The sequence below is a fragment of the Electrona antarctica genome, assembly GCF_951216825.1.
Source record: "Electrona antarctica genome assembly, chromosome: 21".
Lineage (NCBI taxonomy): Eukaryota > Metazoa > Chordata > Actinopteri > Myctophiformes > Myctophidae > Electrona > Electrona antarctica.
In genome coordinates this window covers 7,961,426-7,988,946 of record NC_136802.1, presented here as the reverse complement: position 1 = coordinate 7,988,946, position 27,521 = coordinate 7,961,426, and the positions used below count along the sequence as shown (strand labels likewise).

Below are 27,521 nucleotides of genomic sequence, written 5' to 3'. Positions count from 1 at the left end.
ATTTCTGTCCAGCGTCCACTTTAGTCCACTGTAGTCTGGAAATGGGAAGTTTTTTTATGTTTTTTGACCTGTGACCTGGTGCCAATTTTTGTTTTACACCTCTGCTGCTTAGCGGACAGTGTGGTGTTGTAGAGGAGGTCTCCCCGGACGCGTGCGTATGTCACACTAGTCGAAACATAGCAGGGATTTCTGTCCAGCGTCCACTTTATAAAGTCCATGCTCTCCAGTGAATAGCATTTATCCATTTAGATAACTTTTTAATTACTTATCTTTACACAGAAACATTACTTATTACTTATTTTTACACAGAAACATAATGTGTGTCCTATAGCATCGTTTAAATGCTTAATTTATAGTTTTAATGTGCAAATTAAACTTTTTTTCAATACTCTAGAGGGTACTCTTATTTTGAAGAGATCGTCCACCGGAAGTCTTATATTTGCTCACTAGATTTGCCAAAAAAACAGTGCTTCCTTGGGAGTGGTTGCACCACTCAAAAACATATAGGCCTATATATGTTGACATTCTTTGACACTTTTTAAAATATTTTACATTTTTAATATAGGCCTACCACAAATCTTGTATGGTACGAAATATTTCCAGATGGGGGTCCGTGGCCTAATACACATATAGGGGGTCCTTGAGATGAAAAGGTTTGAGGACCACTACGGGCCCCCTGGCGGTCCTCCCTCCCTCCCTGGTTGGAGCCGAGTCAGTCAAGGCGCTGCTGATGTCACGGAGACGCAGCAGCACAGTCCCGGGTTCTCTCTGTCTGTCATGCTGTGGATTCTGGGAGAAAACGTATGTCGGCCAACAGCCATTTTCGCGTCTCGGCTGCAGCCTGGCTGTCATCATGGACCATAATATGGACCACATTTTATGAGACACACAGTGTAGACTAGAGGAACTGTCTCTGAACACAACACCACACAGAGGCAGCAATAATAAGCGATCGTTTAACTTGATTCAAAGTTGATTTGTTTTAAACTTAGATGGACCCACGTCGCGGACTTTACTGAATTATTACCGCAGTGGTCGGTCTGTTGTTTGGGGGAGAGGAGAGGACAGCGAACGTTGCTGTTATTGTTAACCCGGCCGGGGTAAGGTTGGTTAACAGTGGATCGTTATTTATATACACACGTAAAACTACACTACCATCATTTCACCATCATCTTACTGTGCATCATAATAGCATCGAAGAGAGAGGCGTGGTTTGCATTGTGCTGTCACTGACTGGGATATTTCTCCTGGTCGAGGAGAGAGAGAGAGCGAAGGAGGGATCGAGGCAGGTAAACAAAAACACTTATCTTTCTATCTACACTTTGTGAATGTTCTTCTAAAACACATACAGGCCTGTTATTATTGTGAACAGCTATAGGCTGCAGGATCACTTGTGATTGTATAGCATATAGATTTAGACTCGTTAGATGTAGCCTATATTTCTCGTAGATTCGATTCTGACATTTTCAATCTACCGATTGAAAATGTCAATCGATCAAATTACATCTACGAGAGTCTATTAAATCTTAGGATTTGGTTGATTTATCATTGAATGAATGACGTGGTGATGGTTTGGTTGTCATCATCCTTTTGTGAATGATCGACGCAGCATCATAACAAAATAAAGGACACTTGCATCCATCCAGGCGTCGATCGTTGTAAAGGTAATGTAGATGGACAGACATACTATAGAATGCCATGATGGGGCACTTTTATAAATATAAAAAGGGGACACGAATGTTTACCAACAACAAACGGTTACAGTTACACAACACCACGCCATGCTGTGATCATTCCATAGAGGACAACATGATCTCGTGCGGTGTTTGTTATTATGTAGCTGTTGAACGCGAGTGGTGCGGCTCTTGTGAAATGTAGCACTTTTCTTGCATGGATACAATGTTGTGAATTGCCCGAGGGCAGGGAAACCTAACCATGAATCGCGTTTGAATCGGCTACAACGTTACCACCATCAACCAATAGTCTTTTATTGTCTGTCCGTCCTTGATGTTTTTTCCTCACTCAGTGCAATTCAACTATTATCTGCGCATCATTATTTATATTGGGGCCTAAAACCGTCTATGTTTACAAACGTCGGATCCGACCCCTTAATTGTTTTAAAGTGTATTTATATCCAGGCTATATAAAGAAAACGACGGACTGGGTTGTTTATTTATTTATGTGCTTTTATGGTTGATATGTGATGCTGCTGCGTGATAGATGGATACGGCCATTTTCTTTATTATTATTTGGGACAATCCTGATCCTCTCCTTTTTTATCGACGGTCACCTTGATTGATCTCCTGCCAAGCCCAAGCCTTTCTCCTCTCTCTCTCTCCTCTCTTGTGTTCGCCCCCAAGCCAGGCCATTAAAATGCACTTTGGGCTGTAATGACCACCACCCACATTGACGGATCAATGCTCTGATGATGAGAAGATAGTATATAATAGTAACACGACGCCGGTGGTGCCTTTTTTTCTGGAGTTTCCCGGCGACATTATAGTGTGTCGCAAACGGATAGAATGAATGAACGGCAGGGAGCCGTTGACATTGGTGCATTGCAGTCAATGTGGATGAGGCAGGCAGGCGGACGGAAGAGGAGGGGAGGAGGGTAGAAGATGAGAGAGAGAAGCGCGTGATGTGTGTGTGTGTGTGTGTGTGTGTGGGGGGGGGGGGGGGTACAGGTGCGTGTCCTCCAAGAGACAGAGAGGATGGATGGAGAGAGAGGATCATGGGTCACGCTTCACACAAAGTTGCACAACTGGCTTTTCTGACTATAGTGCTGCTGCTGCAATAAAGCGTTTGTTTACACAGTTTGTCAATAATAATTATAGTATTGGGCCCTCAGGGGTCTTCTTGTTGTAACGAGGAAAAGATTGAGTGCTGACTGTATTAGCAGAACAGAGCCTAATCAGCCTATATGGTGGAAGAAAATGAAATTAAATGATTACTATATTTACCCAGGGTATCTGGGCTAAGCTCAAGAACTTGTTTCCAGCCAGGCCCTGCTCATAGAACACATTTCATCGTAGTGGTTCAATGCCTTGTTCAAGGGCACTTCAGCGGTGGTAATTTTAACGTGTCGGACAGCTGATTCGAACTGGCGACCTTCCGGTATCAAGACCGCTCCGCTATCCGTTCGGCCACCGCTGCCACTAAAAGATGCATGATAATGTCTGATGACATTCTTCTCTTTCAACTGATTGTACTGTATACAGTAGTACAGTACAGCATGTCATGTGCTTAAGGAGGAGAGTGACTTATTGCTGCACATAGCAGGCAATGAGGAGGGAAATGTGATATAGTTGCTCATTAAATCTTTCTAGCCGGATCTGATCCTCCCTCTCTGTCTCTCTTCCCCATCGCTCCCTCCTCCTGAGTGCTGACGTGGTTTAATCTATATGGGTTCTGCTTAATCGTACACAAACGCACACACATGCAGAGACACACATGCGTGCGCAGCCGCGCACACACAGTGTGGTCCTATAGTACAGTACATTTACAGTAAGTACAGTCAGATACTTATCCCTTTCCCCCACACAGAGCATCAGCATATTGTCACCGTCGACCAGAAACCAACATGAATATGGTCCTATACTGTAGATGTTATATTATACTATAGGAATATTTTAGCAAAATACTGCTGCACAATTAATCGAAAAGATGGAGATCTATACATTCAGACACCTATGCAGTCTCACTTTGTGAGAGAATGGTGCAGCACTATAGAGGGTATGTACATTAAAGTGAATGGCAGATCGAGTGGCAAAGTGAGTGACAAAGTGAATTTAATGTTGTTTAAAGTCATTTAATGCAATCAAATAGGATATTTCTGTTTGGATGTATGGGCTGTCAAAGTGTCAATGCTAGAAAGTAGTTATTTTCCACTCGATAGGCATTCCAGCATAACTTCCAGGCGATGTCACGTGCATACCCTCTATAGTTGGCTGTCCCGATTCGTTTTAGTGACTCTTGGGTTTTTGCTACAAGAGAGAGACTTTTAAGAGAGATTTAAAGTCAAGTACTTTGATGTTGTCTGGAAAAAAATCGTGTAAGAATCGTGATCTCAATTCTTGTGGAGGAAAATCGGGATTCACATTTGAGCAAGAATCGTGCAGCACTAGAGCAATATGTGAAAATTAGGTGTGTGTGTGTGTGTGTGTGTGTGTGTGTGTGTGTGTGTGTGTGTGTGTGTGTGTGTGTGTGTGTGTGTGTGTGTGTGTGTGTGTGTGTGTGTGTGTGTGTGTGTGTGTGTGTGTGTGTGTGTGTGTGTGTGTGTGTGTGTGTGTGTGTGTGTGTGTGTGTGTGTGTGTGTGTGTGTGTGTGGCGCTAATGATCAGTAGCACATTTCCAGTGTGTATGTGCAAGTTGCCAGTAGGATAACTTGATACTTGTACAAACCGAAAGAAAAATGCTAAGTGCATAAAATAGATGAAGAAAGAAAAGCAACTAAAGATTTGCATGACCTTCGGCAACAGTCAGCCAGCCAGGCGAGCCACGGTGGAGCCACAGGGCACAACAGACCCACGAGGCGCGTCAACAATCAACTATCCAAGAACAAGTGAAGGGCAGGATAAAAACACAAGGACAGCAGCAGGCAGGGACACCGACAGTCAAGCAAATGAACCGCAGCCAAGCACAGCACAGCACAGCACAGGCAGTGGGAACTAAGCGCTATAGCATTTGTATCACCTTGGCCAAATCCATGGAGTATATGTACGTCATTTAGGGGACTAACGTCACAATCTAGAGCCGGTTCAATGCCTCTCGGCGCCCAATGCGAGATTAGTAGAGGTCGCCGGTCCCCGCCCCGCATATTTCATTTACTTTTATTTCATTTTATTATTTTAAGGGCTACACAGCGCCCCCTAGCGACCTGGCGCCCTAGGCGGGGAACTGTTGCGCCTGCCCCCCTAGAGCCGGCCCTCACTGGGCCGCATGAATCCACGCCGTTATTGGAGCCTTGTTCAGTTTTAATTATAGTCCCTTTTATTGGTAGCCGTAATACCATAATGTTGCTCTTATCTCCTTATTTGAACCTTTGGTGTTTTTTTTCCTTAAATTAATTAACGCCCTACGTGATCATACCACAGGGTCACACAAAATCATCTAAAGTATAGCTTTACACCTGACAGATACCTGATGAAGGTCGTTTAGACCGAAACGTTTCTATTCATGATTCGCATTTGGTTGCCGGCTCCGACGCACCTGTCCTTGTAGGTGTGCACAAGGTCTTTTCGCTACAAAAAAACACCTGACAGACGAAATACTGTACTATATACCAAACCATATAGTTTGTCCTTGTCGTTTTACCTCATAATGTATTATTTGTGTGTTTTAGACACAAGCTTGGGGACAAAAGAGCTGTGTAGCTTTTATGTTTATGCTTACTCACGGTATATAAACATCAGGAGGAGTCAGGAAAGTGATCCTCTCTGTCTTTGTCCCCCCTCCCCCTCCTACCCCTCCCCCCTCCTACCTCCCTCTCTGCCATGTCCCATCCCCCCTCACCTGTCTGTCTACCTCTCTCCTTCTGTGTGTGTGTGCGTGTGCGTGTGTGTGTGTGTGTGTGTGTGTGTGTGTAAACTAGGGGTGGGGGATATCATGATAAATATCGTCGAGACAATACGATATGCCGTTTCAGAGATATTGTACATATCGTGATACAGTGAATGCGCATGCTGTGATTTGCTGAGTTCTTCTATACCTTGATATTAAATTTTTTCCATATCGCCCCCACTCCTAGTGTAAACCCAGGCGATGTCCACGATGGTGTATCCACGCGAAGAGGCCCTCATGGAGCGACTGACCCAGGACGAGATCGTCCTCAACACCAAGGCCGTCATGCAGGGCCTTGAGACCCTCCGCGGGGAGCACGCCCAGCTGCTCACCTCCCTGCTGGACTGCAGCCAGCCGCCCGCCGCACAGGAGAAGGGCGGCGTGCTCCGCAAGAGCCTGGAGGCCATCGAGCTGGGCCTCGGGGAGGCACAGGTACGCAGAGGAGAGAGAGAGGAGACGGATTATATTAGAGCCTGGAGGCCATCGAGCTGGGCCTCGGCGAGGCACAGGTACACAGAGAGAGAGGAGAGGAGACGGATTATATTAGAGCCTGGAGGCCATTGAGCTGGGCCTCGGGGAGTCACAGGTACACAGAGAGAGAGAGGAGAGGAGACGGATTATATTAGAGCCTGGAGGCCATCGAGCTGGGCCTCGGGGAGGCACAGGTACGCAGAGAGAGAGAGAGGAGAGGAGACAGATTATTAGAGCCTGGAGGCCATCGAGCTTGGCCTCGGGGAGGCACAGGTACAGAGAGAGAGAGGAGAGGAGACAGATTATATTAGAGCCTGGAGGCCATCACGCTGGGCCTCGGGGAGGCCCAGGTACACAGAGGAGAGAGAGGAGAGGAGACGGATTATATTAGAGCCTGGAGGCCATCGAGCTGGGCCTCGGGGAGGCACAGGTACGCAGATAGAGGAGAGGAGACAGATTATATTAGAGCCTGGAGGCCATCGAGCTGGGCCTCGGGGAGGCACAGGTACACAGAGGAGAGGAGAGGAGACGGATTATATTAGAGCCTGGAGGCCATCGAGCTGGGCCTCGGGGAGCCACAGGTACACAGAGAGAGAGAGGAGAGGGGACGGATTATATTAGAGCCTGGAGGCCATCGAGCTGGGCCTCTGGGAGGATCAGGTACACAGAGAGAGAGAAGAGAGGAGAGGGATTATCCCATTTAGACCTGATACCAGATTCTAGAAGTGTCTTTTAAATCATGACAGTTTTCTGAAAAAACCTAATGTTTCAGTGGTTCTCAAACTACAGGTATTTCATGTCAAGGACCCCAAAAATGATATGTAATTGCCCGCCAACCACCATCTGAAAATATGTTGTTCCGGGAACAGAAGCAAAGATATGAGTTAAAAACGTTTGCTGTGAACACAGCAAACGTACAGGTAGCAGACCTCTAACCCATTCTGGTCGGGAACCCCTTTTGGTGTTTCAAGCATTATGTTATACTTTAGCTATTGAAAAATAGCAGATCTACAAGCTCGTAGCACGGCACCGAGTGCCGCTCTACGAGCTTCTAGGTCTGCTATTTTTGAAAAATCGTGAAAATGCGGCACTAATCTTTGAATATACTGTATATTCTTTCAGAGCTTTGCTTCTGGGGGGAACAACATATGTTCAGATGGGGATCGGTGGCCAATTACATATAATTTTTTGGGGTCCTTGACATGAAATATTGAGCACCACTGATACAGAAACATAGGTATTTCAGAAAACTGTCAGGATTTTTTAAATTTCGACGTCAGGCCTAAATGGGCTAAGAGGGATATAAATGTTGGGGAGGGTCTTTCTGGACTCGCATGGAGCTGAGCCTGGTAGAGACTAGAGAGAGACCGGTCCTGGGGGTAGAGGGGAAAGGGGGTGCGAGTCTAGCGAGAGAGAGAGAGTGGAGGGTAATGGAAACTAAGCGAGAAGGGGAGAGAGACGAGGACTGGAGGCCATCAACACCCAATACCAAAGGCATTGTGTGAACTGGTTTAATCGAGTTTCAAAAATTGTTCCCATGTTCCCATTGTTCTGCGCTGGAGATTAATGCTATAACATTTCACTGTGTTGGACACATTCATAGGATGTTTGGTAGAATTTATATCGCTCCGGTCCTCCGGTTCTCAAAGTGGGGTCCAGGGACCCCCAGGGGTCCGTGAGGGAGTTCCAGTAGGTCCCCAGCTAAATGATAGTTTGGAACCAAATGCACCCTTATGGGTCTGTAACTCTGAGAGTGTACAAATGGAACCAATGGTACTCTCAGAGTTAAATTAACTAAATTAATGAATTGATTTTACAATATAAATTGGGGTCCCAGAGATAGAAATGCCATTAAATGGGGGCTCCGTAGACTAATGCATGTCAAACTGGGGGGTCCTTGATATTAAACGGGTTGAGAATCACTGCTAGAGCCGTAAAAATCTTCTCTTATGGCGGTCCTCGGCATTATCTCTTCAAATGGGGGTCCGTGGGCTAATTAGTGTCAATTTTGGGGGTCCTTGACATTTAAAAGGTCTGGGAACCACTGCTTTATAACTCTATGATCTGCCCCCCCCCCCCCAGGTGATCATCGCCCTGTCCAGCCACCTGAGCGCCGTGGAGTCGGAGAAGCAGAAGCTGCGAGCCCAGGTGCGCCGGCTGTGCCAGGAGAACCAGTGGCTGCGTGATGAGCTGGCGGGCACGCAGCACAAGCTGCAGCGCAGCGAGCAGAGCGTGGCGCAGCTGGAGGAGGAGAAGAAGCACCTGGAGTTCATGAACCAGATCAAGAAGTTCGACGACGACACCTCGCCCTCGGACGAGAGGAGTGGCCAGAGCGGCGGAGGAGGAGGAGGAGGAGGGAGCGGATCGGAGACCTCCAAGGACAACCTGGACGACCTGTTCCCCAACGATGACGACCAGGGACCGGGTAGGTGCAGACTGCAGAGCCTTAGATATAGACAGAGTTACGCAAACTGCGTTCACTTCATGGGGCTTCAGGCATCCACAGGATACATACTTGCCCAGCATACAAGTACAATGCTCATTTTTTCTCTAAGCCATACCAGTAAGATGCCCTGGGGGCGAGAAGCGACCTCGCCCTTACCAGAGCCTTAGATATAGACAGAGTTACGCAAACTGCGTTCACTTCATGGGGCTTCGGTCCAATGGCGGCTCTCCTACATTGGTTTAAAAGGCAGGTGGCTTGCGCACATCCAGTTCCTGGCTGGTGCCGGACCAAGGCAAGTACAGTGAAGAGAAGAGAGTCCGCACACAGGATTGCTCCAATGGTGTTCTTTTATTGAAACACCATAGTTAAGACACAACGTTCCGACCGCAGGCGGCCTTCATCAGGTGATAATGGCTCTCCTACATAGACTTCTATTGAGCGTGGGGACAACCAACTGGGACAAGTCCTGGACCGGAAGTAGGCAGAAATGCATTTGACTCAGGCAACAGCCCAGCTTTAATGATCTTAAATCCCTTTATTTTAAATTGTTTTGTAGTTATAGTAAACATACACAAACATATACATTAAAGAGACTTTAGTTGTTACTGTACAATACTTTAAAACAGTTGGCATGTTGCACACGTGCTTAAAATAGCTCTTATTTGCGCCGCCCTCGTTGAAAACAGTGTATTTCCAACTCCAACTTGTCTCAGTTCAGGCTCCATGAACAGCGCTCGAGCGCTCGGTTTCTGCTTTTCTACTCTATTAGATGGCTCTGGGTAGGTGATAATATATACCAGTGCGTGGTTCCCAAACATTTTCATGTCAAGGACCCCCATTTGAAAAGATATGCCAGGGACCCCCATAAGAGAAGACTTTTATGGCTCTAGCAGTGATTCTCAACCCGTTTAATTTAAAGGACCCCCAGTTTGACATGCATTAGTCTACGGACCCTACACTACAGCCACACAAGGGTCCATTTGGTTCCTAACTATCCATCCATCTATATCTGGGGAACCATTGGAACACCCTCAAGGACCCCTTTGAGACCCACTTTGAGAACCATTGCCATACAGGCCTAGATATAGTGGTGAAATAATGATTGGATTCAGGAGGCGATGTTTGTTGGGAATGCTGGCAGTGGAGTTCATCAAGTTCTCCTTCTCAGGAGAATGAATGACGAGGATCAAGTTCATTTCCTCGTTACATTTAAGTTAAGCGTTGAGGACTCTGCACTGTGTTGCTGATTGCTTGCATATATTCTTAGCCCCTAGAGGGGTGATTATATAAGGCTCTACTGCATCTTACCTTTTAAACAGGCTATACAGGTCTTAAATAAGTACCACCATTTTACAGTTTTGCAACGTTTACAGTTTGTATAATTAATGGTTGAGTATATCTGTTGTCCATTTTTCTTTTAGTGCCTCAATGTTAAGTACCACATATTGCCAATCAAAGTTCTCTTCATAATTATTTAAAGCCAAGAAATGATGTGTGCGTTTACGCTTAACACATTAAGACCTGAGGTCTATTCTAAAATGCCTTAAATCGTAATAGTTTTCTGAAAAACATAGGTTGCTATACAGTATCAGTGGTGCTCAAACCTTTTCATGTCAATCCTTTTCATTTGGCTGCCGACCCCAATCTCAAAATATTTTTTCCCAGAGACCCAGAGAAGCAAAGATTTGAGTTAAAAAATATATATATTCAAAGATTTGCACAAATTTGCACAAAATAAATAAATAGCAGATGTAGAAGTTTATATGGCAGCACAAAGTGACACGCTAAGAGCTTGTACATCTTGCTATTTTTGAATAGTATAAAATAATACTTTTTAGCTCAAGTCTGAAAAAAATTCGACAGTTATCGTGTTGTGTTAACTCATGGTGCTATGTCCGTTCTCATGATGTGTTAACTCATGGTGCTATGTCCGTTCTCACGGTGGTTCCCCCACACACAGCCCAGCCCAGTGGGGAGGTGGCAGCCCAGCAGGGGGGCTACGAGATCCCGGCCCGGCTGAGGACCCTCCACAACCTGGTGATCCAGTACGCGTCGCAGGGCCGCTACGAGGTGGCCGTGCCCCTCTGCAAGCAGGCCCTGGAGGACCTGGAGAAGACCTCTGGCCACGACCACCCCGATGTGGCCACCATGCTCAACATCCTGGCCCTGGTCTACAGGTGAGGGACGCACACTTGTCCTCAACACACCAGTGATTCTCAAACCGCTTTCCAAGGCTAAAGACCACCCAAAAAATGATAATTATTTGGACACGGACCCTTCTGTGCATTTACCCAAACGTCCATAAAGTGGCAGAACTCTGAATCCATCCATCTTCAACTGCTTTTCCGTAGTCGGGTCGCGGGGCAGACAGCTCCACCAGAGAGCTCCAGACTTCCCTCTCCAGAGCAACATTAGTGACTTCCTCTTGGGGGATCCCGAGTCGTTCCAAGGCCAGTGAGTCGATGTAATCACTCCAACTGCGCCTTGGTCTGCCCCCGGGTCCCAGTGGGACGTCCCCAGTGGGACGTGCCTCGAGGACCTCCCTAGGGAGATGCCGCAAGAGGCATCCTAACCAGATGCCCCGAACCACCTAAGCTGGCTCCTTTCCAGGCGAAGAACTCTGAATGTAAATCTTAATTTAAACATTGTTGCTCTTTGTCGTCCGCCAGAGACCAGAACAAGTACAAGGAAGCGGCCCACCTCCTAAACGACGCCCTGGCCATCCGAGAGAAGACCCTGGGGAAGGACCACCCCGCGGTGGCCGCCACCCTCAACAACCTGGCCGTGCTCTACGGCAAGAGAGGCAAATACAAGGAGGCAGAGCCTCTCTGTAAGAGAGCCCTGGAGATCAGGGAGAAGGTACGGAAGAACACATTAAACTAAACTACACCTTAAATGTCCAATGTATATCGCCACTTAACTGTCGGGCTGCAGAAACTCTGTATTTGTATCTGTATTTTAACTTTTTGTGTTTTTGTGTTTATTTTGTATTTTTGTAAATGAATGCCCTACAACGTCATCATTCTAGTCTACAGCTTCACACAAATGTATCAAAAGTAGCAGATCTAAACGCTCAAAAGCGTTGTGAATCAACCTGTTTTGATGCTACTGCAAATTGATGTTTTTGTCCTGACCCACTGTAGCCTGGGTTCCACCTATGCTTTCTATGGCATAGGCAGCTCCTGGCAGCTAGACGCAGCTGCGCAGCATGAGACTAATTAATTAGAACGACAGAGAGAGAGGAGTGTGTGTGTGTGTGTGTGTGTGTGTGCGTCAATTTAACAAAGATGCAGACGATCAGAAATCAGCAGAGAGTGATCGACGTTTGCGCTACTGTATGCCGTATTGAAGTGGACTCGGACCCAGACTTTTTTTTTTCTCCCTGGAAATAAAAACGTCTGGGTTTCCGAGGCTAGACCCACGGTGACTTACACATAGTCCTGCTTCCATCTCTCTCTCCCTGAACATCATCATGACCATCAGGTTCTGGGGAAGTACCACCCGGACGTGGCCAAGCAGCTGAACAACCTGGCTCTGCTGTGTCAGAACCAGGGCAAGTACGACGAGGTGGAGTACTACTACAGGCGGGCCCTGGAGATCTACGAGTCCAAGCTGGGAGCCGACGACCCCAACGTGGCCAAGACCAAGAACAACCTGGTGAGGAGGAGAGACCAGGCCTGACGTCGGAATTTTAAAAATGTCTTCTAAATCCTGACAGTTTTCTGAAATACCTTTGTTTCTAGGCCTATATCACTCAATATTTCATGTCAAGGATTGTTGTTCCAGGGACCTTCCAGAAGCAAAGATTTGAGTTAAAAACGTTCGCCCTGAAAGAATATATATTCAAAGATTTATGCCACATTTTCACGATTCTTCAAAAATAGCAGATCTACAAGCTCATAGCGCGGCACTCGGTGCCGCGCTATGAGCTTGTAGATCTGCTATTTTTCAATAGCTAAAGCATAACATAATGCTTAAAACACCAAAAGGGGTTCCCGCCCGGAATGGGTTAAAGACTTGTTTATAGTTATACTTAGTCATACAACCTGGTCCCTTGACAGAAACAACTGGTTCAAGGTTGTAATTTATTGTTACATCTTGTGTACAGACTGTACATACTGTAAGAGTAAACCTTATTTTAGTTTGGCTTCCTTCAGACAATGCAGCAGCATACTGTATATGAAACCACATCAAACAGCAAACACAGCAAACAGAGAGCCAGAATATAGAGTGCATGAAAGAGCGAACAACGGAGTAACACGTGCATGTTCAACAAATCAATACTTAACTTCCATTGATTCCTAATTAGGGCTGGGGGATATTGACAAAATGTCACAATATGTCTGGCAATTTTTGGAACACAAAAATATTTTGTGTTCCTTTATTTACACACAAGAAAATGTACATACATAATCATTAATTTGAAGACCAAAGAGATGGAAGCCTGCAGTGTCACTCAGAATATATTGCTGTAATGCAATTAGGCCAGGAAAAGACGAATGTGCAAGCTGCTGTATCGTACATCACAATATTAAAACTAACCGGGATCATTATTTTCATATCAAGAACATATTGATAGATTGCGGCTCCTTGTGCTTAATTACTTTATAGTTTAACGTAGTTACATGATACAATACACCATTTTACCGAACATTTTCGATCATACTAAAGTGTAAAGTGTAAAGATATAACAAAAGTTTGGCATTTTGTCCCATTTCAGGCCACATGTTACCTCAAGCAGGGGAAGTTCAAGGACGCAGAGTCTCTGTACAAAGAGATTCTGACCAGAGCGCACGAGAAGGAGTTTGGTTCCGTCAACAGTGAGTATTCAATTCAATTCAATTCAATTCAATTCAATTCAATTCAATTCAATTCAATTCAATTCAATTCAATTCAATTCAATTCAATTCAATTCAAAGGCCTTTATATCAGTGGTTTTCAACCTTTTTCATATCAAGGCCCATTATTTATTCAGAATTTGAGCCACGGAACCACCGTTTGATGAGATTTAGCCTCTCAGACCCAAAACTAAAGAATGCTTTGATATCGTTGGATAAGATTTTTTTCCACAATTCCATTGATGTGGTAGGAGAGATAACATTGATCAAAATAACAATAATTCTTCTAATTCTCTAAATGTGTAGACTTCTTGTAAATGTAATAATCCAGATGTTTAACGATATTTTAACTCTTGAGAGCGTTAAAATTAAACCATTTTACGCTCTCAAGAGTTAAAGATCTAAGGGTCCATTAGGACGATTATGTTACCAACTCTATCATTTAGCTGGGGACCACCTGGAACCCCCTCAAGGACCTCTGCCATAAGCCCTCAATGAATTGCATTGAATTGAATGGGGCATTGGGGTGTTGTGCTAATGTGCTTATTTCCATCGATCAAAAATCATTTTTTTTTATATCCTCTCTTCATAATGTAAATAGTATCCCAAGCGGCACACTTTACTACTTATTTAGATGGAAATAAGGTAATTAGCACATATCAAAAAATCAAGACAAAATCTATGTACAATTGAAAGTCAGAATCTTTACAATAAATCAATACCGAGATCACTCGATGCAGATTATTGTGCAGGAATACACACAATGGTTAGCAGCCACAGCCACCCTGCTGCTGAGACAAACGCTAATAAATGAGCAGAGTTGTCCTGGTCAGCTGGACCCACTGAGTGCTCTCCTGAAGCACTTCTCTCTGCTAAGCAGAGCCATGAATCAGCAGGAGATGGTGATAAAAGAGCTGCCCGCCTGCCCTGGAGGTTCCTGACTCAGTGTCTAATCACTGGGGGTGTTTGTTTCCTTTGTTAAAGCAGAATTCCATGCTAGAAGGCTTTCTTACCTTTATTTGTAGTTGTTACGTCCCCACCAAAGAGGTCCAGGTGTTATTTTGTGCAAAAGTGCATTATTGGCTATTTCCCCTAATATAAGCCCTCAATAGGGGTTGGGTTTTTGTGCTAATTCGCTTATTTCCATCTAAATAAGTAGTAAAGTGTGCCGCTTGGGATACTATTTACATTATGAAGAGAGGATATTATACAGTATACAAAAAAATGATTTTTGATCGATGGAAATAAGCGAATTAGCACAACACCCCAATGCCCCATTCAATTCAATGCAATTCAATGCAATTCATTGAGGGCGTATGGTAGGGGAAATAGCCAATAATGCGCTTTTGCACAAAATAACACCTGGACCTCTTTGGTGGGGACGTAACAAACAACTACAAATAAAGGTAAGAAAGCCTTCTAGTATGGAATTCTCCTTTAATTGTGAGCCCTCTGAGACCGTAACGGTGATTAAGGGCTACACAAATTAAGTTGAGTTGAGTAAATCAAATCTGCGTGAAAGTAATACACACAAGAATCAGGGGTCAAATTGAATAATTATTTTCTGTGTGGGCAATGCATTCAGATTGTATTCCCTGTATTATTGCTGCCCTGTGATGATTTGTGCCTTGTCATGCTTAGTCACCTTTGCTGGGGAAAGGATTAAGTGTTGCTCTGTAACATGTGCGAAGCCGCTTAATGGCCCTAAGCCTATCAACCCTTTACCAACCTGCACGCTCAACACACCAGTGACTTTCCAGTTGCCACAAGATTGTCATTGCATACCATAATATTATTCTTTTTTGTACATCAAAAAAACAATAATCGTCAATCTACAAGCTCATCGCATCACGTTGTGAGATTGTAGATTGCCTATTCTGTATTCTCACAGAATGTTCACCTATTTTTGTTGAATAAAAATTATGAACAGAGTAAGGATGCATGGTTCATGTGGTTAAATAGACAGATGCACACACATTATGCTACACACAGCTACAGACTAGTATACATTGGCCTACATTTTTGTATCAAATCACAAAGCTTATCGTGGGACATGATGGGGGGAGTTCCCCCATCATGTTTATCTTTGCGTATTCAAGTCTGCACACTGGTTCTCAGTTCCACTTTGTAACTGCTTTCAACGTTTCGATCACAAGATCTTCATCAGGAATGCGTATCCCCATGTCCCCATCAATGCTGTCCAAAGCTATTCCAATCCAGACCCTTCCACTCTGTATCATATATTACGCTCTAATGCTCCATCTGTTGTTTCGTTACAGATGACAACAAGCCCATCTGGATGCATGCAGAGGAGAGGGAGGAGAGCAAGGTTGGTGATTTGGACCGACCTGGCGTCTGTCTGTCTCTCTGTGCCCACTGAAGTAGCTTGGATAACCCATTAGGGAGATGGATGAGATAACTAACTTATAAGACAGATGATGCGTGAACAGTCGACTGGAAATGTCAGCGTTCTAATGGCTGTGTGACAGAGTAATGGGTTAATTGTCCCTGCATGCCTCTGTCCAACACTCTGTTTATCTGTCCGTGTGTCTCATGTCATATGTTCCTTCTGTCTGTCTGACTCTCTCTCCCCATATGTCTTACATCAGTGGTTCTCAAACTTTTTCATGTCAAGGACCCCCAAATTTTCACTTATTAGCCCACGGACCCCCATTTGCAAAGATATGCCAGGGACCGCCATAAAGAGAAGGTTTTTACGGCTCTAGCATCACTGATTCGCAAACATTTTAATTTCAAGGACCCCCATTGACATGCATTACGATATGGACCCCCATTTAATGCCATTTCCATCTCTGGGACCCCAATTCATATTGTAAAATCAATGTTAATTTAACTCTGACCAAACCAACCAAATGGGTCCATTTGGTTCCATTTTTGTACACTCTGTGTTACAGACCCATAAGGGTCCATTTGGTTCGTAACTATCTATCATTTAGCTTGGACCCCCTGGAACTCGCTCAACGATCCCCACTTTGAGAACCACTGTCTTACATTGCCAAAGTATACATAACAAATTACAAACAAACACAACAAATTTTAACACTCTCTCTCTGTCTCTGTCTCTGTCTCTGTCTCTGTCTCTGTCTCTGTCTCTGTCTCTGTCTCTGTCTCTGTCTCTGTCTCTGTCTCTGTCTCTGTCTCTGTCTCTGTCTCTGTCTCTGTCTCTGTCTCTCTCTCTGTCTCTGTCTCTCTCTCTCTCTCTCTCTCTCTCTCTCTCTCTCAGGGTCAACGTAAGGACTCAGTAGGTCCGTATGTGGAGTATGGGAGTTGGTACAAGGCCTGCAAGGTAGACAGGTGAGCGTTGTCATTTTACTGTACATACTGTACATGATACATAGCTTGCGGAGTTAGTTCAGTCAGATATACTCGAGCGGCTTCATGCTAATGTACTGTATGCTCAAGGGCGCATACTGTACATACTCGAGGGGTTAACCCATTTAGACCTGGGAACGATTCTACAAATGCCTTCTAAATCCTGACAGTTTTCTGAAAAACCCATGTTTCTATATCAGTCGTTCTCAAACATTTTCTTGTCAAGGACCCCCAAGATTATATGTAATTGGCCGCCGACCCCCATCTGAAAATATGTTGTTCCAGGGACCCCACAGAAGCGAAGATTTGAGTTAAAAACGTTGGCTCTGAAAGAATATATATTCAAAGATTTGCGCTACATTTTCACGATTTTTCAAAAATAGCAGACCTACAAGCTCGTAGCGCGGCACTCGGTGCCACGCTACTGTTCATGAAGTAGTGAAGGCGGAACTGCATCGGGGTCATTTATATCGGTTACGTAATGGATGAATGTGTCGTACCTCCTCTCCAGCACGGTCACTGTGTTTAGACACCATTAAGCAATCTCAGTTTCACCTGCCTTCAGTAGTCAAATAATCGGCAAATGTGGTTTCTGTGGGGAGCTGACGCAGCAGCATCCCTCTTCCTAATTTGAATTTGAGAGTGCAGAACATTATGTTTCAGGTCACGCCGCGTCTGCCTGTGCACCTAAAGTTAGCCTGCCTTCTGGATGCGTGCGTAGCAGCGTGAGGACTAAGGACAAGTGAAAGACCATTTCAGATGCCGTCAGTGGTGTAAAAAGTACTCAATTGTTTTACTTAAGTAAAAGTACCAATACTGCAATTTAGAACTACTTCGTTACAAGTAAAAGTACGGAATTGAAAATGTACTTGAGTAAAAGTATAAAAGTATCGGCATCAAAATGTACTTAAGTACTAAAAGTAAGTACTCATTGTGCAGAATGTGCCATTTCACATGTTCAAACTGTGTACAAAATCTATTGAAAATAGCAGATCTGCATTGTGAGCTTGTAGATCTGCTATTTTCAAATGGCAGAAATGTATATTGTGGTTAATGTATGTTCTCTAATCAAAATTAAAATCTCCAAAGTAACTAATAACTAAAGTTTTCAAATACTTGTAGTGGAGTAAAAGTAAAAATGTTGTCTCTGAGATGTAGTGGAGTAGAAGTAAAAGTACTGGAAATTGGAAATACTCAAGTAAAGTACAAATACCTCAAAATTGTACTTAAGTACAGTACTTACTAAGTAAGAGTACTTAGTTACTTTCCACCACTGGATGCCGTAGCTTTATTTATATTTCAATTCGGTCTGCAGCAGCAGAGCATGAAGCTCGGCACAAGGACAAGCTAATGACACTGCATTGTGGGATGCATTGTGCTGTCAGCTCAGCTCAGGTACTCTTGGCAAGCGATACTGTCATGATGCGACAGAGTACAAATTAAATTAATATGTTCGTGTTTGCACAAACACTCAAAATTAATTCAGTCAATGGCTTTCAATGTTTGTGTTGGGACAGTGTTTGTCAAAGCTGGATATAGGAGGGGCTAGCGCCCAACGATAATAGCCAAATGGCTGGAACTAAGGGTGCACTCACACCTTTAATGCAATTCTCGTGCTCGTTGGATCAATGCTGTGTTGTGTCATGGCCGCCCAATGCATTTCCAATGGAGGTCACATGGTTTGACACAACATTGTGTTGTATGAGGGGGAGGGGCGCAGTCGAATGCACCCCTCCCCCTCACACAACACAATGTTGTGTCAAACCATGTGACCTCCATTGGAAATGCATTGGGGGCGGCCATGACACTCACAACAGCAATGCAGTGCATTAAAGGTGTGAGCTCAGCCTTAGTAGTTAAGCTATTTATTTCCGGTGAATGTCCAGCCCCCCCCAGAGTAAAGACGCTAGGGTTCATGTGGTCAAATGAATAATGCAAGGTGCAGTCCGCTGACCCTCATAGAGGTCAAGCAGCATGCTGTGGGAAGTTGATCTGTCACCGTTAACACCAGGTGGCATTTAGTTACATGTAATTGGTGATCATTAATATAAGGTGTTGAATAATTTGCCTGCATTTTGTTATACAGTCCCACAGTCAATACCACGCTGAAGAGCCTGGGGGCGCTGTACCGCCGCCAGGGCAAACTGGAGGCGGCCGAGACTCTGGAGGAGTGTGCGTCCAAGACACGCAAACAGGTACGTACTACACACATCACACACACATACTCTGTATGTTCAGACACACAAACGTACAGGTATGTACTACACCAGTACAGTGTTGATTTTGACAGCAACATTTTGATTTTAGCTTTAGTCATAGTCTCTTGAATAGTTTTCATTTAGTTTTCGTCACATTTTAGTCATCTGGAATTGTCTAGTTTTAGTCGACTAAGTATAAGATTTTAGTAGACTAAATCTACAGTTGTTTAGTCGACTAAAATGTATTTTGGCGGGCCTTGATGCCGTCGTAATGACTGTTTTTACACTTGAAAATAGCCGATAGATCGAGCTTGTAGATCTGCTATTTTCAGCATGCAACCAAGTGTAAAATGACTTATACTGGATCTCTTGTCCACTAGTCACTTCCTAACATTTTAGTCTAGTTTTTATTTGTTGATGAAATTGTCAATATATAAATCTTAGTTTTAGTCATCATAGCTTAGTTCGTTTAGATTCCATTTAGTTTTCGCCAGTGAAAAAAGGTAGTCGACGAATTGTTTTTGTCATAGTATTAGTCGACGAAATCAACACTGTACTGCACAGATACTGTATGTTCAGTGGTGGAAGAAGAACGCTGGTATTTTATTAAAGGAAAGCCGTTGCCGGCCTACTTGGGGACAGGCGTGTCGGGAACAACGCAAGCTTTTCATTTATATGGAACACACACATTTCTGCCGCGGAGACTATGGGGTTTGGATGAATCCGGCTTTGTCGAGTCAGTGTCTAGATACGTCATACAAACACATTTGGCTTGTGTTTGGGCGGAGGGGGGCTGGGTTGGGGCGACACCTGTCAGCAGGGTTGGGGCGGGAGGTAGTCTCGCGTTACCAGACTGTTGCCACCGTGATTTCCAAACGCTTCATCATACAGTCTGGGCCAACGGAAGAGCTGTCATGAGTAAAATCTAAAGCGGAAGTGGAGCCTCCTCGCCACTTCCGTTTCGTCTTTACGGTCGCGCACATTTATCCTAATATAAATAGAAAACATTTAAGCATATATATAGCTTGTTGCTTAGCAGAAGAGGAAATACAAAAATAAGCTCTAAAGATATTTTAAAATATATTTTTCGTTCCTTACTCATGGGGGCTATAGTTCCAGACTCTATATAGCATTCGGAGATTGTGGAATAGTTGCGAGACTAGCATGATCAAGTAGGGCAGGGGTGGGCAACTTTGACGATGGAGAGAGCCACTATATTTCCACACTCACTCCAGAGGGCCGCATTGCATATTACTGTCGTAGCAAAAATAGCCAGTCTACAAGCTCAAAACGCGCCGCAGCGCGACGCGTTTTGAGCATGTAGATCAGCTATTTTTGCTATATTTGAATTTAGTTTTAGTTATGATAACTTTATGAACTAAATACAAATTGTACACAAAAAGACAATACTACTAATACTAGTCGTTAAGTACTAGTCATTTAATACTAGTCATTAAGCATAATTAAAGCAGGTCATGTTTGCATGTTTGGAATTGCAACAGCTGAAATCAATACTATCAGTATCAGTATTCTGATATTAACCTGCAGGCCGCACTAAGTGAAGGTGGGGGCCGCATGTGGCCCCCGGGCCGCCAGTTTCCCACCCCTGAAGTAGGGCGTTAATTTACAAAAGAAAGAACACAGAAGCCTCTCCCTCACCACCACTCATGCATCTCTCCCTCTTTGTCTTTCTGTCTCTCTCTACGTCTGTCTCTCCCTCTCTCTGTGTCTCTCCCTCTCTCTGTGTCTCTCCCTCCCCCTCTCCCCCTCTCTCTCTCTCTCTCTCTCTCTCTCTCTCTCTCTCTCTCTCTCTCTCCCTCTCTCTGTGTCTCTCCCTCTCTCTGTGTCTCTCCCTCTCTCTGTGTCTCTCCCTCCCTCTCCCCCTCTCTCTCTCTCTCTCTCTCTCTCTCTCCCTCCCTCTCTTCCTCTCCCTCTCCCCCTCTCTCTCCCTCTCCCCCTCTCTCTCCCTCTCCCCCTCTCTCTCCCTCTCCCCCTACCTCCCTCCCAGGGTATTGACGCCATCAACCAGAGTAAGGTGGTGGAGCTGCTGAAGGACGGGGGGGTCGGAGGGGGCGACAGACGGCAGAGCAGGGACGGCGTCAACGGGGGCCAGCGGGGGGACTGCGAGGGCGACGACTCCGCTGAATGGAACGGGGTCAGCTCATTGTTAATGAATGAATGACAAAACAAATGAATATGTCAATGTCTTAATGTAACTGCTGTTGAAGGCCTTTTGTGAACTCCATTGTCAGTATCAATGGCGATAACTAGTAGTTATAATAATAGTAAAGCGCTATTGTGGGATAACTAAGTGTCTAGTAGGTCAGTTGACTCCAGACATACTGTAGTGTAATAGTAAAACAACACTGGTGGAAACCTCATACAGTTATGTCCAAAACTGTTACTGTTACTTTTTCTTTCAATTCAAAAGCATCAAAAGTAGCAGCTCAGAGCGTGTCGCTTCGCGCCTCGTTCCCAGCTTGTGGATCCGTTGTTTTTTTTACGCTTCAATCCAATCCAATCCACTTTATTTATAAAGCACATTTTACAACTCAGGGTTTACAAAGTGCTGTACAGGAGAATAAAAAAAAATACACTATAGCTAAACACAGAGAACAACAGCAAACACACGAAAAATACAAAACGGATATACAAAACAAGGACCATGGAAACTCAACCGGGGTTAAAAGCCAATGTGTAGAGGTGGGTCTTTAGGTGGGATTTAAAGGTCTCAATGGAGGGGGCCAGTTTGACATTGGGGGGGAGCGCATTCCATAATTTGGGGGCTATGATGGAAAAGGCTCTATCCCCTCTGGTCTTTAAACGGGTCTTCTTTTTGACCCTAAGGTTTAGCTGGCCTGAGGACCGCAGTGACCTTGGGGGATTATACACCTCAATAAGAGTGACGCTGTAGTCTGATCAAGTGGGGCGTTAATTTATGGGAAAAAACACTAAAAGTTAGAATATGGAGAGAAGAGGTCTCTGCCCGACAGCAACATATACTCATTAACTCATTTTCCGCCAAACAGCGCCATCTGGTGGTTGCTCAGGGCACCATCCAGTCATCCACCCTAAACATACATTTTGTTAACTGAGGATCATTGTATCATTGTTTAGATAAATGAGCCGCAAATCAAGCTTGTTTTTTAGCCAAAAAGAAGAATCCGAGATGTTAGCGTTCTAAAAACGGCACCGCCATAGACAGCATAAGCCAGTGGAATTTCCATTCCATTCCATTCATTTTTTGGGGATTTTTTTTACCGCACCAGAACCGGAGTGTTATGAGAGCATACAGGACACAGTTGATCACTGTAATCAAGTGATATTAACCCATTCTGGGCGGGAACCCCTTTTGGTGTTTTAAGCATTATGTCATGCTTTAGCTATTGAAAAATAGCAGATCTACAAGCTTGTAGGTCTATTGTTGGAAAATCGTGATAAATGCGGCGCAAATCTTTGAATATATATTCTTTCAGACGGAATGTTTTTAACTCAAATCTTTGCTTCTGGTGGCTGGGGTCCCTGGAACAACATATTTTCAGCCTATATGTAGCCTATTAGCCTACATATAGTTTCTGGGGTCCTTGTCATGAAAAAGCACCACTGATATAGAAACATAGGTATTTCAGGAAACTTTTAGGATTTAGAAGACGTTTTTTAAAATTTCAAAGTCAGGTCTAAATGGGGTAAAAAAAAGACGTGATAAGGCGTCATCGGCGGGGAGGTACATATGAAAATAGGCGTCAAAAGGTGCAATTGGAAAATAAATTAGTTAACCCATTCTGGGCGGGAACCCTTTTTGGTGTTTTAAGCATGTTATACTTTAGCTATTGAAAAATAGCTGATCTACAAGCTCATAGCTCACTCGTGCCGCGCTATGAGCTTGTAGGTCTGCTATTTTTGAAAAATCGTGAAAATGCCTCAAATCTTTGAATATATATTGTTACAGAGTGAACATTTTAACTCAAATCTTTGCTTCTGGGGAGGTCCCTGGAACAACACATTTTCAGATGGGCGTCGGTGGCCAATTACAGATAATTTGTGGGGTCCTTGACATGAAACATTGAGCACCACTGATACAGTGGTGCTCAATAAATGGTCGAAATGGCCTAAATGGGTTAATGTCTTCACGTGCCCTCCCGTCCCACACCCTCTCTCTCCCCCTCCAACAGGACGGTAACGGGTCTCTGCGTCGCAGCGGCTCGTTCGGTAAGATCCGCGACGCTCTGAGGAGGAGCAGCGAGATGCTGGTCAAGAAGCTGCAGGGGAGCGGACCGCAGGACCCCCGCAGCGCCGCCGGGTGAGACACGCGTGTGTGTGTGTGTGTGTGTGTGTGTGTGTGTGTGTGTGTGTGCATGTGCGTGTGTGCATGCAGAGACGTGATGCTTGTGTACGTAGGCGCCGGAGGGGGGGGGGGGGGGGGGGGGTCAGGGTAACAGGTCAGGTCGCCCCAATTCCAACTCGCCCCAGCTTTTTTGCGCCGACCTCACGCCGACAGCTCGGTGCGGTGGTTCTTGTATTCTTTATTTTGTTTTACTGAGAATAAGGTTAGAAATAAGTTTAGGGTTAGGCATAGTTTTACTGGGGTTAAGTTTAGGAATAGGGTTAGGTTTAGGCATTGTTTTACTGAGGTTGAGGTTAGGAATTTTTTTATCGACTGGCGCTGGTGGTCCGTAGCACCGTTCCAATTTTGTTGCGCAATTGTCGTTGTGTATTGGCTGCACAACACGTGCAGTAACTGGCAGTCGCTGCAGTCTCAAATTGATCAAGGTGTCAGACAAGCCAATACACAACAATGTGAGTCATGGCGTTAAACATAATGTCCCCGCACTTTTTACGTCCTGGCGGCGCCACTACTTGTGTGATGTCAGTGAGAGAGAGGTGATACTGTTTTTGCCCTGACTCATGTGTAGTTGTGTTGTGTTGTTTTTGCCCTGACTCATGTGGAGTTGTGTTGTGTTGTTTTTGCCCTGACTCATGTGGAGTTGTGTTGTTTTTGCCCTGACTCATGTGGAGTTGTGTTGTTTTTGCCCTGACTCATGTGTAGTTGTGTTCTTGTGTTGCTCCCCTCTACAGAATGAAGAGAGCCAGCTCCCTCAACTTCCTCAACAAGAGTACAGAGGAAACCACACCGGTATGTACGTGCGTGTGCGTGCGTGTACGTACGTGTGCGTGCGTGTGTGCGTGTGTGTGTGCGTACGTGCGTGTGTGTGTGTGTGTGTGTGTGTGTGCGCGTGTGTGTGTGTGAGACAGTTAGTGTGGGCACATATACGCACGAAGAAGCGGCAAGAAAGCGCCTAGAGCAGGTGTCTCCTCTGGGGTTTTAAACAGCTGGTGGATGGAAATGGCGCTCGCGCGCGGCTGCAGCGCGTTTCCGGTTTTCTGGCCGACGCGTCAAGTCGCAGCCGCTCGCGAGCGTCATTTCCATCCACCAGCTGTTTAAAAAATCCGGAAGATTTCCTTTCCTAGGCGTTTCTTGCGGCTTAACCTAAGTATATACATTGACTGTAGAAGGGAGTTCCAGCCGCGCCTCTAGCCTATAGCAGGCCAGTCTGGTGCGTCTCAGGAGCAGGACATATAACATACATCTTCATTACATCTTACAACATTACATCTTCGTCAGGTCATGACCTGACGAAGATGTAATTGACATCGAAACGTTGTCACTTTTTACCTGCACCCTGATATAATAAAATAAGGGCCTAAGGGACTATTTGGAAATAGCTGATCATCTAGATCTGCTATTTTCCTAAAGATCTTTTTTAACAACAAGTCTTGATCCCTGGCATTAAACATTTTCACATGGGGGGGATCTAGGGGGATCTGCAGACTGAGAAAAACACAACCCGCAACTACCAATATTTACAAGCGACTTTACAGAAAAACAAGCCCACAGTCGCTTATAATAAGCAGACATGGCAACACTGTCACTGATGTCAGCTTGTGTTGTTAAAAAAATATATATATATATATATATGTATATGTATATGTATATGTATATGTATATGTATATATGTATATATATATGTATATGTGTATTTGGGTCTTAATCCTTAAAGCTTATTCTTCTTTCTGTTATTGGTCTGTTTCTAGGAAGCCAACAACGGCCTAACAGACTGCAGGGGACTGAGTGCCAGTAACGTGGACCTGACAAGACGCAGCTCGCTGATTGGTTAGAGAGAGAGAGAGACAGTGTGTAGGTGGGACTACAGAGAAAGGCGTGGCCCAATAAGGAGGAGGAGTGTGCAGCTGGGTCTGATCACATGACGACACAACGAAGGTCAAACACAACATATTTTTTAAAGAACAATGGAAGAAAAAAGAAAAAAAAAACATTACACACCATGGCTTTTAAGACATAGAAACCGCTGTGTCTGCATTGCTGTACAAATTGCTGGCATCGATCACAACTGTTACCAGAAGCGAAAATATTTAAGGTACGCATTATTGGCATGCCGCTTACTAGAAAGTGGAATGTCTGCACTTGACCACCCCGCCGTCCTTGAGCCGTAGCACCGCGACAGGCTAGCGTACGGTACGGTGTTCACTCTGTGTGTGGAGTTATACATGTGCTTCTGTGATTTGATATCTCCCCCACTCTTGTGCAGACACTCAACCGTAGGTAGGCTCAATGTACTCCAGTCTTTAGGTTTTTTTTTTTCTTTTCTTTTTAAAGAAAAGCATCATCGCACACCGTGTATTTCACTAGTAGCATGAATTTACTTGCTAATGCAAACCACCCACGGAATGGTTATCACATCACAAATGCTAAAGCTGTATGATTCACCAAATTTGAAAACACGAGAGAGAGGGAGGAAAAAAAAACAAGAGGTAGATTATTGGGGGAAAAGAAAACGACCAAGCAGTCTTTATGGGGTGGAGTGGGGGGGGGGGGGGGGGGGGGGGGGGGGACCAGTTCAACCTCACTTTCTGCCTTTTTTTATGTATATATAGGTTTAAATTATATGAAATGTATTTTTCTTTGTTTTTTGTATATAGTGCACATGATTTCTTTGTCTGTATATGGTTTTACACCGCATTGAGTTTAAGATTAAAAGAAGTAAAGGAAGGATTTTCTTTCCTTCAGAAGTAAGGGAGGAAATATGAAGAGGGGGTAGCCTATAAATGAATGCAGGCACTTGCGTTTTGCCAGACGGGGAGAGAGAAGGAAAGCGAAGGTCAAAAAAAGGAACCAATATATCCTTGAAGGAAGTGCATTCTTCAGCCACTTCAATCATTCATATATGGCTCATCACAGAAGGAACACAAAAGACTGTGAATACTGACATGGGATAAACTGTACCTCAGTCAGTAGACCTGCTACTGTTATTGACTATAATGCAGTCCATGTTGCCAGCACGGTGGTAACTATAGGTGCAATTTCCCATTGACAGCCCATTCGTCCAAACAGAAAAAGTATTTTCTGATTGTATTAACCCATTTAGGCCTGACGTCGAAATTTAAAAAATGTCTTCTAAATCCTGACAGTTTTCTGAAATACCCATGTTTCTATATCAGTGGTGCTCGATATTTCATGTTAAGGACCCCAAAAATGATATGTGCCGACCCCCCATCTGAAAATATGTTGTTCCAGTGACCTCCCAGAAGCAAAGATGTGAGTTAAAAACTTTGGCTCTGAAAGATATATAAAGATTTGCGCCACATTTTCACGATTTTTCAAAAATAGCAGACCTACAAGCTCATAGCGTGGCACTCGGTGCCGCGCTATGAGCTTGTAGATCTGCTATTTTTCAATAGCTAAAGTATAACATGATGCCTAAACAACGTCAAACGAGCTACTTCCTGTCAAGAAATGCCGATATTATTCTTCTAAGTGTCAGAGTTTGTGAGCGCTCGTTATCAGTAAAGCAACGTCATGCATTATGTGCAAATTGGAAACCGGTGGTGCCGCAGGGACGTTCAGTGACTTCGACGAGCGCTTCCAAACTCCAACACAACACTCCAAATAATCACCTGCAAGGAATTTCATGACCGGAAGTAGCTCATAACATGTCTACGGTGGATTTTTATGGAAAAAGTACCCTTTGCAGATAATTCAAGCTTTTCGTACAGCTGCAATGTTGGTGAGTTTGACGTTGTTTAATAGAATAAGATAGGACTTTTCTGTTTGGATGAATGGGCTGTCAAAAGGGAAATTGCTGGCAAGATGGACGCGGTCTGCATATGGTCAATAGTTTACAAGACAAGAGCCGTAGAGAAAGTCTAGGCCATCAGGGTTTCAACCAAAACCATTTTGATGCACTTTTTCTGGCATGATGACATACTACTGGTAGTGACCAGTAGTGGCGCTGCTGTCTGTCTACAGTTCAATGTGGGCCAAACGTTTTCCCCCATGAATCCAAACACAGTAAAATCCTCACGTGTTCATTTACATTTTGTTGCGGGTCCATTTAGGTCCATTTTTGTGTTAAATTGACACAGAGGATTTTACAGTGCTCCTCTCTTAACCCCTTTTCAACCTGAGGACGATTCTACAAATGTCTTCTAAATCCTGACAGTTTTCTGGAAAAACCCATGTTTCTATGTCAGTGGTGCTCAACCTTTTCCATGTCAAGGACCCCCAGATTTATCTGAATTTGCCCGCAGACCCCCATCTGAAAATATGTAGTTTCGGGGAAATCTGTAGTTTCCAGAAGCAAAGGTTAAAACGTTCAT

At 44.4% G+C, this 27,521-nt stretch overlaps 1 protein-coding gene across 2 annotated transcripts; it reads left to right on the top strand.

Moving 5' to 3' along the window:
- The first annotated feature begins 765 nt into the window (after nucleotides 1-765).
- klc2 (kinesin light chain 2) lies at nucleotides 766-25,695 on the top strand. 2 transcript variants are annotated; one of them, XM_079491640.1, is made up of 15 exons: nucleotides 766-1,100; nucleotides 1,193-1,289; nucleotides 5,747-5,991; nucleotides 8,113-8,455; nucleotides 10,437-10,653; nucleotides 11,146-11,335; nucleotides 11,960-12,133; nucleotides 13,197-13,296; nucleotides 15,594-15,643; nucleotides 16,559-16,629; nucleotides 18,734-18,842; nucleotides 20,854-21,000; nucleotides 23,018-23,145; nucleotides 23,922-23,979; nucleotides 24,939-25,695. In XM_079491640.1, exons 3-15 carry the CDS (start codon nucleotides 5,761-5,763, stop codon nucleotides 25,020-25,022), a joined length of 1,902 nt encoding a protein of 633 aa, XP_079347766.1. In that variant the 5' UTR covers nucleotides 766-1,100; nucleotides 1,193-1,289; nucleotides 5,747-5,760; the 3' UTR covers nucleotides 25,023-25,695. The 2 variants fall into 2 exon arrangements, with proteins under 2 accessions (XP_079347766.1, XP_079347767.1); XM_079491641.1 differs by lacking the exon at nucleotides 20,854-21,000 and having other exon boundaries at nucleotides 766-1,289.
- Nucleotides 25,696-27,521: the final 1,826 nt, after the last annotated feature.